Genomic DNA, 14180 nt, shown 5'->3' with positions numbered 1-14180 from the left:
ACCTAATCCTAGGGAGAGCTTCTTAAGGAAGAGGTGCTTGAGCTGAATTCTGAAAGTAAAAATTAAGCAAAGTTGAGGTAGGGGAAAGCATGGAAAAATGCTGGGCAGGAAACAACCTGGCTTCTTAGAGGACAGAGAAGAAGCCAGAGAGCAACAGATAGTGGGAAGCGCGAGGGAGGAGATCTGGTTGAGAGGCTGGCAAGGTGTGAGGATTCAGGATTGGGTCTGTCCTTAGAGGCAGAGGACTTGCAGACATCTTTCAGATGGGAATAGTAGGATAAGGCCTGTGCTTTAGATGCTTGGAGGCTGCTGGGAGGACTGTCCTTCTGCCAGTTGAAGAGCAGGCTCCCTGCCTTCCCAAGGCTTCTCCTCAGGTTAAACCCCTGGGTTCCCTTGCCCTTCCCCATGTGATTTGGTTCCCAGATCTTGGTGCGCATCATCATGGGGACTGTGTATAGCACCTTGGAAGAGTGTGGAGTGTACTGAATGGTCGTTTCCCCCCAAGGTTCAAGCACTGTCTTCCTGTTGGCCCTGACAATCATAGCCAGCACCTGGGCTCTGACGCCCACTCACTACCTCACCAAGCATGATGTGGAGAGACTAAAAGCCTCGCTGGATCGCCCTTTCACAAATTTGGAATCTGCCTTCTACTCCATCGTGGGACTCAGCAGCCTTGGTGCTCAGGTGCCAGATGCAAAGGTAAGGCTGTTTTTGTCCTGGTGGTCAGGGTGGTTCAGGAGAACCTTCATCCCCTCACCATATTCCTTTGGGGTAGTTCAAAACTAACTCTTGCTCATTTGAGGATAACCAAGGTTAATCTAATATAAGAAATATTTGGCCGGGCGTGGTGGCTCGTGCCTGTAATGCCAACACTTTGGGAGGTCTAGGCAGGTGGATCACGAGGTCAGGAGTTCGAGACCAGCCTGGCCAATGCAGTGAAACCCTGTCTCTACTAAAAGTAGAAAAAATTAGCTGGGTGTGGTGGTGCATGCCTGTAATCCCAGCTACTCAGGAGGCTGAGGCAAGAGAATCATGTGAACCCAGGAGGCAGAGGTTGCAGTGAGCTGAGATTGCGCCATTGCACTCCAGCCCAGGCAACAGTGTGAGACTCAGTCTCAAAAAAAGAAGTTTATTTCAGTTTGACAGATCTGTTTTTGTTTTTGTTTTTTTGCCTAATATATGTTATGGATCATACCAGATCAGTTATTTTTAGTGGGATGTCAAGAAGAGCAAGCATAGATCATCTAGAAACTTTTACTTCAGCTCTGGGAGTGAGACTGTCCAATACCACATGTACTTACTAAGTGCCCCCCTAAAATAAGAGAATTCAAGGTGGAAGGCACTCACATGTATTAAATAATGGTAGTCACTATATCAGGCAATTTTGATACATGTTTTTGGACTTCTGGTGAGGAAAATGCATCATGATTAAAACCTTTCCTGGATTTGGGACAGTCTTTTGTTTTGTTTTGTTTTGAGACAGAATCTGGCTCACCCAGGCTAGAGTGCAGTGTCATGATCATGGCTCACTGCAATCTCTCTCTCCTGGGCTCAAGCCATCCACCTCAGCTTCCCTAGTAGCTGGGACTACAGGTGCACACCACCATGCCTGGCAATTTTTGTATTTTTTTTGTTAGAGATGGGGTTTTGCCATGTTGCCCAGGCTGGTCTTAAACTCCTGGGCTCAAGTGATCCACCTGCCTCAGCCTCCCAAAGTGTTGAGATTACAGGTGTGAGCCACCACCTGACCAAGAACAGTCTTAAAGTGAATTTACGTTTTATTCATTATAGTAGTATGGACAGCTAGACTAAACAATTTTCCTTTGTCAGGTTTCTCATATCTGCCTTAGTTTTCTTTGACTGAAGAACAAATTACCATAAATGTAGGGGCTTAAAACACCACCCACTTACTGGCTTATATGGCTTATAGTTCTTTTTTTTTTTTTTTTTTTTAATTTAAGAGAGGGTCTCACTATGTTGCCCAGCTGGAGTGCAGTGGCTATTCACAGGCATGATTATAGCACACTATAACCTCAAACTCCTGGGCTCAAGTGATCCTCCTGTCTCAGCCTCCTGAGTACCTGGGACTATGGGTGCATCCCACTGCACCCAGCTGTTAGCTGATAATCCTGCAGGTCAGAAGTCTAGACAGGCTTGCCTGGGCCCTCTGCTTAGTGTCTCCTGAGGTCAAAGTGAAGGCATTGGCCAAACTGGGCTCCTCCTGGAAGCACTGGGGAAGAATCTGCCTCCAGGCTCATTCATGTTGTCGTGTTGTCAGCAAAATCCAGTTCTTGTGGTTGTGGGCCTGAGGTCTCCATTTCCTTGCTAGCTGTCTGCTAGGAGTTGCTCTCTGTTCCTCAAGGCTGTTGGTATTTCTTCTCACATGGCCGCTCCACTTTTAAACTAGTAATGGCATGGTGAGTCCTTACTCTTCAATTCTCTGACTTCCTCTTCAGCCACCAGCCAGAGAAAACTGCTATTAAAGGGTTCACCTCGGCCGGGCGCGGTGGCTTATGCTTGTAATCCCAGCACTTTGGGAGGCCGAGGCGGGCGGATCACGAGGTCAGGAGATCGAGACCACGGTGAAACTCCGTCTCTACTAAAAATACAAAAAATTAGCCGGGCGTGGTGGTGGGCGCCTGTAGTCCCAGCTACTCGGAGAGGCTGAGGTAGGAGAATGGCGTGAACCCGGGAGGCGGAGCTTGCAGTGAGCCGAGATCGCGCCACTGCACTCCAGCCTGGGCGACAGAGCGAGACTCCGTCTCAAAAAAAAAAGGGTTCACTTGTTTGGGTCAGCCCACCTGGATAATCTCTGAATTGTAAGGTCAACTGACTTGGGGCTTTAATTATACCTGCAAAATCACTTTATAACAGTTTCTAAATTTGTGTTTAAATGAATAATCAGTGGGTGGAAATCCAGGGGGAGGAGTATGAATGTCTTTAGAATTCTGCCTACCATTTCTTGTATTAGCATGGAAATAACTCCAAATCTGTAGGGACTTTAGGCACACACTACTGCACCTGGCTTGCTGGATGGAGTGTCTTCAAGCAAATATCAGACATATTGTTGTACTTGTATCTCTTATTCTATTTATTTATTTATTTTGTAGAGATGAGGTCTCGCTATGTTGCCTAGGCTGGTGTCACGAACTGACCTCAAGCAGTCCTCCTGCCACGGCCTCTCGAAGTGTTGGGATTACAGGCATGAGCCATTGTGCCTGACCAACAGTAATTCTTTAACGTCATTTAATTTTCAGTCTATGTTCAGTTATCTTGAGTTATCGCAAAAAATGTTTTTTACAGTTAGTTGGCTTAAATCAGGATCTAAAGAAGGTCTACACATTCCATTTTTTGCTGGTATCTCTTAAGACTCTTTTCACTGATAATAGTTCCCATTCCCTAATACCATTTATTTGTGGAGTAATTCAGGTCATTTGTCCTGGAATATTTTCCACATTCTGCCTTTGATTAATTGTGTCTTCATGATGTTTTTGAACATATTTCCCTATCCTTTGTATCCCTGTAAACTGATAGTTAGCTCTTGAGGCTAAATTATATTCAGGGTTGGTTTTCTTGGTGAAAATATTTCACAGGTGGTGCTGTGGACTTCCTATTAATAGATACATAATATCTGGTTATTTCACTTTTAGTGATGATAAAGTTGTAAATTAAGGTGTTGTCAGACTAATCTATCTCATAAACAGTATATAGTAGGGATTTGTTTTTTCATCCAGTCTGATAATTTCTACCTTTTGATTGAGGAGTTTATTCCATTTATTTTTTTATTTTAATTCTTTTTTTATGTTTAAGATCAATCATTTAATTATATTGTTGGGTTTACATCTATCATCTTGTTATTTGTTTGCTATTGGTTTATCTGTTTTTCCCTCTCTTTTCCTGTCTTCTTTTATTTTTATATTTTATTTTATTTTATTTTTTTGAGACAGGGTCTCAGGCTTGTCTCCCAGGCTGGAGTGCAGTGATGTGATCTTCGCTCACTGCGACCTCTGCCTCCCGGGTTCAAGCGATTCTCCCATCTCAGCCTCCTAAGTAGCTGGGACTACAGGCACACGCCACCATGACTGGCTTATTTTTTGGTAGAGATGGGGTTTCACCATGTTGGCCAGGCTGGTCTTGAACTCCTGACCTCAAGTGATCTGCCCTCCTCGGCCTCCCAAAGTGCTGGGATTACAGGTGTGAGCCACTGCGCCCAGCCCCTTGATTATTTTTAAATATTCTGTTTTATATCTTCTATTGACTGTTTACATCTAATTTTTTTTAGTGTTTGTCTAGTTTTGTTTAGAGATTTTAATATGCATCCTTAATTTCTCATGGTATACCTTGAATTATTATTTTACCATGTCACAAATAATAAAAGAGCCCTATAACTGTATTTCCATTTAAACTCACATCATTTCTGCTATCATTGTCATACTTTTTGTTTGTTTGTTTTTGTTTTTGAGATGAAGGCTTACTCTGTCGCCAAGCTGGAGTGCAGTGGCACGATCTTGGCCCACTGCAACCTCTCCCTGCTGGGTTCAAGCTGTTCCCCTGCCTCAGCCTCCTACAGGCGCACGCCACCACACCCAGCTAATTTTTTGTATTTTAGTAGAGACAAGGTTTCACTATGTTGGCCAGGATAGTCTCAATCTCCTGACCTTGTGATCCACCCGTCTTGGCCTCCCAAAGTGCTGGGATTACAGGTGTGAGCCACCGCGCCCGGCCCATTGTCATGCTTTTTAACCTTTCAAGGATCCCAGCCTTTGCTGTCTGTTGTTCAGTGTCTCAATTTCATATATTTCACACAGTTTTATAGTTATTTATGGTAGGAAGGGAAGTTCAGTATGTATAATTCTGTCAAGGGCAGAATTGATAGTCCCAATAGGTGTCTTTTTTTTTTTTTCTGAGACGAGGTCTCGCTCTGTTGCCCAGGCTGGAGTGCAGTGGTGCGATCATGGTTCACTGCAGCCTCAAACTTCCGGACTCAGGTGATCCTTCACCTGTGCCCCTCGAGTAGCTGGGACTACAGTCACCTGTCACCATGCCTAGCTAATTTTTTTTTTTTTTTTTAATATTTGTAGAGACAGGGTGTTGCCATGTTGCCCAGGCTTGTCTCAAACTCCCCGGGTCAAGCTATCCTCCCACCTCTGCCTCCCAAAGTGCTGGGATTATGGACGTGAACCACTGTGCCCAGCCTCCAATTGATGTCTTTTTTTGTTGTTTCGTTGACATGGAGTCTTACTGTCATCCAGGCTGGAGTGCAGTTTTGTAGTCTTAGCTCACTGCAACCTCCGCCTCCTAGGTTCAAGTGATCCTCCAGCCTCAGCCTCCCAAGTACAGGCATTCTCCACCAAGCCTGGCTAATTTTTGTATTTTTTGGTAGTGATGGGATTTTGCTATGTTGGCCAGGCTGGTCCTGAACTCTTGACCTCAGGTGATCCACCCGCCTTGGCCTCCCAAAGTGCTGGGATTATAGGCGTGAGCCACCCCTCTCAGCAATTGATATCTTTCAATCCATTTCAATTGTTATCCTTTTTGGTGCTCAAAATGTTTCATTTTTGCCAATGGGCCAAACTCTGTGTGTGTGTGTGTGTGTGTGTGTGTTGTGTGTGAACATCCATTCATTTACAACTGGTTTTCAGTTTAACTGTAGAGTTAAATAGTTACTAGACTGGCCAGAAAGCCTAAAGTATTTACCAACTGGTCCTTTACAGAAAAAGTTTGCTAATCCCAGCTATATGAGATCCACCTTACTCAAATTTTTTCCTGACAACCAGCTCTCCATTTCTGCCCAATGTTTTCTTCTTGTGTGTGACGCTATTAAAGAAACAGACGTTTCCTCATGATTACACTCTTACAAACCCTAAAGGTGAATGTACCTCCTGATAAAATTAGTTCTGCTGAAAAGTAAGAGTATACCCATCAGAGTCAGTTAACCCAAGCTTTTAATTCTGGCTCCACCTCTCTGAAAAGGGAATTATGAAGCCTACCTCACTGAATCATTGTAAGAAGAAAGTGAAATTACAGTATGCCCCTCAAAGGAAATGGTAGCTATTATCATTCTTACATTGAAAAGGTTTGCTTCTATTTATACTTTGTTTAGGTGAGTTCAGACAATGCCTGGCACAGACACTGTATTCGCAGTGCCTTTTGTAGTGATGCTTCGTACTTCTGCTCTGGATTTTGGTGATGTCTTTAGAGGCCCCGGGGAGAGAGAAAGAGCAAATTGACTAGAGGTTTTGTATTGTGAGGTATAGGAGATAACACTGGAATAGTAATGTTAACCTCTGGCAGGATTTGAATGCAGGATGAAAAGTTTCTCTTGAAGGTTTTCAAACTTTTGTGGAACCACAGGATTCAGTGTAGGGGGTCACGGAGGAATGAGGTGCTCCCACTTCATCCAGAGCATGTCTTTTGATCTGTGTCGTGATTTGGAGTTCAATAGGAGATTTAGGTTGAACACATACCCCCAAAGCTATTCTCTGCCATCATCACAAGTTTGCGGGATGTTGGTTAGGGCTGAAGATGTAGATTGAGAGGCATCCGGACAGCTGCCGTGCAGTGTGACTTGGGATAATTACATGATTGGGCTGGCTGTGGCTTTATGTTTATAATACAGACGCTGAAGTCAGAGTGGTTGCCTTCAAGGTGTTAACTTCAAAACTTCACACCTGAGTCACCTGTGCAGCTTACTTAACCTTTCAAAATTGTTGTTCTGTCATCGGTAAGATGGAGATAATAATACTCAGCTCACAGGTAATGTGTGTAGGGTAGTTAGCACGTTGATGGCATGTGGTAATACATAGTATTACCCTTATGAGTAGTATGACTATATATAAATAGTAGTAGCAGTTGGTACACATTGATTGACATTTTTTTTTTCAGACTGTCATCCTCAATGCTTAGCATACATCTGACACACAGGTGTCTAACAAATATTTGAACTGTAAACTTTAGCTCAATCAAAATGGGAGCTCTCTAAATGTGCCTGCTAATCAGAAAATAAATAGGTTAATCACATATTCCGTTCTAATTGCTTATGAAATGTGCTGTGTTGATTAGGTGGTGTGTGCATTATAAGTAATGGAAGAAAGGGAGTTGTATGCATGTTTCAGAGCTGTTGAATTTCCTCATTAGATGTGCAAACTACATAAATCCATTGAGAGATTTATGTCATTACTGTCACTTCCGTGTAGTGGTGCATGTCCTGCTCAGCTGTTGCTGCCTTCAGCTCAGTAGAGAGAACTCCCTGGGCTTCACTAGATACACTGTTGCTTATTCTCACAGATCAATATTTGGAGAGATTTTGGTTATTATCTCATAAGAGGTTTTAGCAGCAAAACTGGGAGAAATGGGGTTTAATGAGAATAGAAACTGTGGAGACAGCAGTGTGGAATGAGAGTTGATTTTAGGTGTTATAAAGTGTGCGCATCGGCTGGATGCGGTGTCTCAGGCCTGTAATCTCAGCACTTTGGGAGGCTGAGGTTGGTGGGTCCCTCGAGGTCAGGAGTTCGAGACCAGCCTGGCCAACGTGGCAAAACCCTGTCTTTACTAAAAATACAAAAGTTAGCCGGGCGTGGTGGGCATGCCTGTAATCCCAGCTACTAGTGAGGCCGAGGCGGGAGAATTGCTTGAACCCAGAAGCAGAGGTTTTGCAGTGAGCTGAGATTGTGCTGCTACACTCCAGCCTGGGTGACAGAGCGAGACCCTGTCTCAAAAAAAAAAAAAAAAAAAAGGCCAGGCGCGGTGGCTGACATGTGTAATCCCAGTACTTTGGGGATGCCGAGGTGGGCGGATCACGAGGTCAGGCAATCAAGACCATCCTGGCTAATATGGTGAAACCCTGTCTCTACTAAAAATACAAAAAAATTAGCTGGGCGTGGTGGCGGGTGCCTGTAGTCCCAGCTCTTTTTTTTTTTTTTTTTTTTGAGACTCTGTCTCAAAAAAAAGAAAGAGTGAGCAGTTTTCATTTGGGTTATATTTATATAAAACATAAGCATGTCAGAATGGTGATTTTACAGATATCATTATTTAGTTTTTTACAAGGTTAAGAACATGCTGGGCACAGTGGCTTGTGCCTGTAATTCCAGCACTTTGGGAGGCTGGGGTGGGAGGATCACTTGAGGTCAGGAGTTGGAGACCAGCCTGGGCAACATAGTGAGACACCCGTCCCCCCATCCCCGATTTCTGCAAAAAATAAAATTAGCTGGGCACGGTGGCATGCACCCCTAGTCCTAGCTACTTAGGTGGCTGAGGTAGAAAGGCAGGGATATCACTTGAGCCCAGGAGTTTAAGGCTGCCGTTAGCTGTGATGGCACCACTGCACTCCAGCCTGGGCAACAAAGCAAGACCCTGTCTCAAAGAAACCAAATTATTTTTTAAAAATGCCTCCCTTATAAAGTGTTGTGAGCATTAAATGAGGTAATAAGTGTAAAGTGCTTAGCATAGTGCCTGGCACATGATGAGTGCATATAGTAGTAAGTATATTTGTTTGTGGGTCAGGCACTAGTTCATTCCTGGGGATAGCAGAGAATGAGGCAATCCTTCAGGCAGTAATCATTTATGGAGCATCTGCTGTGTGCCAGACATTGTGCTAAGTGCAGAGAAGACAAGAGAGCTCATTATCCATTGAGAGTACCGTAATATAGTGCTGAGTGCCAAGAGGCAGACAGGCTGTTTGTGGAAAGTACCATGGGAGTCCAGCAGAGGGAGCCGGCACTCACCCTGTCTGTCAAGAAAGCCACAATCTTGCACAGGGGGTGCTGCCATCTGTGCTGGCTGCTGCAGGCTTCATTTGGTCACTCAGCAAATATATAGTGAGTTTCTGCTATGCACTAGGTATAGTGCTAGGCACTGGGGATTTACTCTTGAGCCATAAAGAGGGAGAGGGCCCCTGCACTCTTAAGAATATGTTGTGTAATAGCTGCGATAGGCATTAGTCATGTAATCAAATACATGCACGAATATTTGTAACAATGGTAAGTTTTATGAAGGGGAGATACGTGCTGTTATAAATAGGGGATTTTATAGGGGTAGAATAGGGGACCTTGATTTGCCAGGAAAGGCTTTCCTGAGGAAATCTCCAAATTTAAATCTCACTGTGGGCTGAGTGTGTTGGCTCACACCTATAATCGTAGCACTTCGGAAGGCTGAGGTGGGATGATTGCCTGAAGCCAGGAGTCTGAAACTAGCATGGGCAACAAAATGAGACCCTGTCTCTACAAAAAGTAAAAAAAATTATCTGGTGTAGTGGTGTGTGCCTGTAGTCCCAACTACTCAGGAGGCTGAGGACGGAGGATCGCTGGAGCCCAGGAGTTGGAGGCTGCAGTGAGCTACAATCATGCCACTGCACTCCAGCCTGTGTGAGAGGGCAAGACCCTGTCTCAAAACAAACAAAAACACAACAAACCCCAAACCAAAACTCAGACCTCTCTGCATCACCCTAATCTCACTCTACTCCTTAAGGGCAGGGACTTTGTCCATTTTATTTGTTGTGTATCCCCAGTTCCTAGAACAGCACCTGGCATGTGGTAGGCACTGAAGTGAAGGGAGATATGATTGATCTGAATTCTAAAGGGAGAGGAGGAGTTAACTGTGAGACGAAGGAGAGAAGGGACTTCAGGCAGAGGGAACAGCCTGTGCGGAGGATAGAGAGCAGGTTACATTTGTGATTGAAAGGAGGAAGTGTGTGGAACAGAGTGGGAGGGAGGGAGAGGAGTGAGGCAGGTTGGGGCCAAGCCACAGTCCTTGGCCCACATAGGAAGAGTTCTGATCTGTTTCAAATGAGCAATAGATTTTAAATAGCTAGTATCGTGATTCAACTTGCATTTTGGAAAGATTTCTCTTTTGCTTTTTGGAAGACAGACTATAGCAGGGGGCTACAGGGCAAGATTGAATGCAGGAGGGGTACAAAAGATAATGCCTGGACTTTCTGCTTCTGCTGCATGGATGGGTAGTTGGGCCATTCCATAAGATAGCAACACAGGAAGACAATGAGGTTTGTCTGGGAAAGATCACGAATTTGGTCTTTACCATGGTGAGCTTGAAATACCTTTGAGTCATATAAGTGGCTATTGAGAGAAGTCTGGGCTGGAGGTATGGGTCTGAGAATTATCTGCATAGAATTTTGGGATGAAGCCATGGGCATGGATGGCATGGCCTAGGGAGGCAGGGGGTGGTGGGATGAGAGCCGGGCCTAGGAGTTGAGAAACAGCAGGAGAGCTCAAAACTGAGGGAGGAGCTGCCAGAGAAGTAGGAGACACAGGAGGGTGCGGTGGCATCCCAGAAGGCGACGGGTGCGCATGTTTCCCAGTGAGGACGTGATCGGTCTGTCCATTGTTGAGGAGTGAACACTGGAAAATGTCCTCTGCTTCGACAATTTGGAGGTTGCCACTGGCCTCCTGGGCCAGAAGCCAAATTGGAAGGAGTGGAGGTGAGGACGTGAAGACTGGAGCAGTGTGGCTGTGTGGGAAGAGAGAAGGTGGCACTGGAGGGGAGAGAAGGGTTGAGGGAAATTGTTGTTATTGTTGTTTTTTGAAAGTTTCGCTCTTGTCACCCAGGCTGGAGTGCTGTGGTTTGATCTTGGCTCACTGCAACCTCCGCCTCCCAGGTTCAAGCGATTCTTCTGCCTCAGCCTCCCAAGTAGCTGGGACTACAGGTGCGTGCCCCCACGCCTGGCTAATTTTTGTACTTTTAGTAGAGATGGAGTTTCACCATGTTGATCAGGCTGGTCTCGAACTCCCGACCTCAGGTGATCCACCTGCCTCAGCCTCCCAAAGTGCTGGGATCACAGGCGTGAGCCATCACGCCCGGCCAGGAAGTTGTATTTTAAAATAAGTCTTGAGTTTTGTTAATACATTATAGGAGAAGTTGAATTGACGAGGTAATAGGCTTCCAGATGGAGAGACAGGGTGTACAAAGCCTGGAGGCTTCCAAGTGCTTGTTGTGCTTTGGGGCAGTGAAGTGCTTGTGCAAGTGGAGCAGAGGTGGGTGGGGAAGTGCAGTAAGAAGCACCTGGGGAAAAGCGGGCCCGGTTAGAAAGGGTCTGACATGGGGCCCCAGCCAGTATGTGCCTGGGCAGCACATCACAGTAACAAAGTCTGAAGAGATGACAAAGCACAGTCTGAGAGGCAGCCAGAGTAGCGGGGAGCTGTTTATGGAGGAAATAGGGGAGGGGAGGGCAGATGAGAGATTTGCTGTCTTTTCTATAGGACTCTGTATTTGGTTAGGTTCAGGAGTTGTAGGGGAAAACCTATGATGGAAGAAAGCACTGGTGTTCTTTGCTCAAGAGGGTGTTTGATTAATTGGAGTATTAGCACAGAAAGTTGGAAGCAAGCAGATAGGGGGTGGACATTTAGGGGGCAGTTTTCAGCCTTCAGTTGGGAAGGCGAGTCTAGAATGTTGGAGGGCAGCTGGAGTCAGAGTTTCCAGTCCCCCGACAGCAGCTGGCTGAAGCCTCAGCACTGGGTGGGCTCACTGAGCAGGCTGAGCATGTTCTGGGAGGTGTCCCTGCTTCTGCTGCTGTGTAAACTCTGCTGTCAACATCTTGGGCTTTGAAGCCACTGAACGCTGGACCGGTTTACCTTGATTTGTCTTTGCAAAGTGTAGGAATGATGCTTGTTTTACTCCAGAATAGATTGTTTTTAGTGGGCTCTTGCGAAGTGGAGGTTTTATAGCTCAGACACCAGAGCCAGGGTGTTCTGGAGCCAGGGAATTCTAGTTCCCCTAGTTAAAAGCTGAGTGACTTTGGATAAGTTACATTGCCTTTATAATACCTCAGTTTTCTTACCTGTAAACTTAAGGTAATAAGAGTGCCTGATCCATGAGATAGATTGGGGATTAAATGAGAAATGCGCATAAAGCACTTAGAACAGCGTTTGACACATTTTAAGTGCTCAGAAAGAGGTAATGATAGAGGTAGAAGTAACCGTAGTCATTGTTTTGGGGTCTCCAGTGTTGTCGTTGCATTGTTAAAGCACCAGATGGCGACAAAGCACACTTTTTCAGCTTCCTTGCATTCCCCTGCTTGGACTCCTTGAGTAGCTTTGCTTATTCTCTTCAGATCCCTAATTGATGCAAAGTGAAGTATTTTGTTTATTTCCTTTCTGCCTCTGGTTTCTTTAAAACTTCTGGTTGAAACTCATTTGTTTTGAGACTCTTATTTAAATTTCATTCATAAAATTAAAAAAATGTTTTGGTTGGAGTAGCATGTACACACAATAAAACATTGGACAATACAAAATAGCTGTTAGTGAAAGGCAGCGTGCTGCCCCTGCCCTCCACCCTGTCCTACTCTCCAGGAGCACCCCGTACTTTTTTTTTTTGGCGGGAGAGGAGTCTCACTCTGTCGTCCAGGCTGGAGTGCAGTGGCATGATCTCAGCTCACTGCAACCTCTGCCTCCCGGGTTCAAGGGATTCTCCTGCCTCAGCCTCCTGAGTAGCTGGAACTACAGGTGAGCGCCACTGCGCCCAGTCCCACCTCCCCCCTACTTTTTTTTTTTTGAGACGGAGTCTCGCTCTGTCGCCCAGGCTGGAGCGCAGTGGCGTGATCTTGGCTCACTGCAAGCTCTGCCTCCCAGGTTCACGCCATGCTCCCGCCTCAGCCTCCTGAGTAGCTGGGACTACAGGCGCCCATCACCACGCCCAGCTAATTTTGTTTTTGTGTTTTTAGTAGAGATGGGGTTTCACCCTGTTAGCCAGGATGGTCTTGATCTCCTGACCTCGTGATCTGCTCGCCTCGGCCTCCCAAAGTGCTGGGATTACAGGCATGAGCCACCACGCCCAGCCTTTTTCTTTTTTTTTGAGACAGGATGTTGCCCTGCCACCCATGCCAGACTGCAGTGGTGTAATCACAGCTCACTGCAGCCTCAAACGATTCTCCAGCCTCACCTTCATAAAGTGTTAGGATTACAGACGTGAGCCACTGTGCCCAGCCAGCACCCATTTTTAACTTATTATTACCACATCTTTTTGAATAGCTGAATTTTATATTACTTCAGCCAAAATATTGGCAGTCTAATGATTTGATACTGTTTCTTGGAGTCGAGGAGAGTCGCAGTAGCGGGGGCTTGGGGATTTTGTGATGTGCTTCCTCTGCGCCAGTCATTGTGATGGGCATTCGGCAAAGTCCCTGATCTTAGGCCACTAGTCATTGGGGGAACTAGTAAGTGCGGTGTGGTACGTGCTTTGGAGGAACACTTGAGAGGGTGGATACCTGGCCTCTCCTGGGAGGACTGTCAGGAAGAGGTGAACATCTGAGCAGAGTTGAAGATAAGACCTGGTTTGGCAGGCAGGAAGGACAAGGAAAAGGTGCTCCCGGCAGGGTGGGTAGCAGGGTCAAACATGTCAAATGGCGAGAGCGTGGTATAGCTGCAGCAGGCTGGAGGGTAAGATTTTGGAGTCGGAGTTAGGGCTATGGTGATGAAGGCAGCATGGAGAGGGAGGGTCAGTCTTGAGGGCATTTCATGCTGTGTCAGAAGTTGGATCTTGTCTGAGAAAAATAGGGAACCACTGAAGGGTTTTAAAGGTAAAGCAACACGGTTACACTTGTATTGTGTGAAGATCAGTCTTGAAGCAGTGTGCAGAATGGATTGCATGGCTTAAGACCACTTAGGAGATGACTGGGACAATCTAGGTGAGAAATGGCAAGGGCCTGCTGTAAGGCAGTGACAGAAACCAGAGGCAGGACTGGGCCTGAGAAATGAAAAAGAGGTAGACTTGATAGGCTTGGAGGGGTAGGGAAAAGTCAAGGATGGTTCCCAGGTTTCTGGTTTGGGTTGCTGGATGCGTGGTGTTACCTGTGCATGAGCTGGGAAGTCCTGGTGAAGAAATAGAAGGTTTTAAGCTCATTTTATTTTTATTTTTTATTTTTTATTTTTTTGGGGACTGGGTCTCCCTCTGTCTCCCAGGCTGGAGTGTAGTGGCGTGAACATGGCTCACTGCAGCCTCAACTTCAAGCAGTCCTCCTACCTCAGCCTCCCAGGTAGCTGGGACCACAGGCGTGCACCACCTGCTCTGCTAATTTTTTAATTTTTTGTGGAGATGGGGTCTTACCATGTTACCCAGGCTGGTCTCAACTCCTGAGCTCAAGCAGTCCTCCTGCCTCAGCCTCCCAAAGGCCTGTGATTACAGATGTGAGCCACTGCACCCAGCATTAAGCTCATTTTAGATTTGTTGAGCCT

At 45.9% G+C, this 14180-nt stretch overlaps 1 protein-coding gene across 2 annotated transcripts in view; it reads left to right on the top strand.

Annotated features, from left to right (window-relative positions):
• The window catches only part of RPN2 (ribophorin II), a 65990-nt gene that overhangs the window by 4704 nt on the left and 47106 nt on the right, over positions 1 to 14180 (top strand). For both annotated transcript variants that reach the window (XM_030826731.1, XM_003253545.4), the window contains exon 2: positions 506 to 699. In XM_030826731.1, coding sequence (XP_030682591.1) covers positions 506 to 699 — 194 coding nt within the window. The remainder of the gene's footprint in view (positions 1 to 505; positions 700 to 14180) is intronic.

This window comes from Nomascus leucogenys, chromosome 13 (genome assembly GCF_006542625.1).
Source record: "Nomascus leucogenys isolate Asia chromosome 13, Asia_NLE_v1, whole genome shotgun sequence".
Taxonomy (NCBI): Eukaryota; Metazoa; Chordata; class Mammalia; order Primates; family Hylobatidae; genus Nomascus; species Nomascus leucogenys.
Note: the sequence above shows the minus strand (reverse complement) of the source record. Positions and strands in the feature narration are given on the sequence as shown.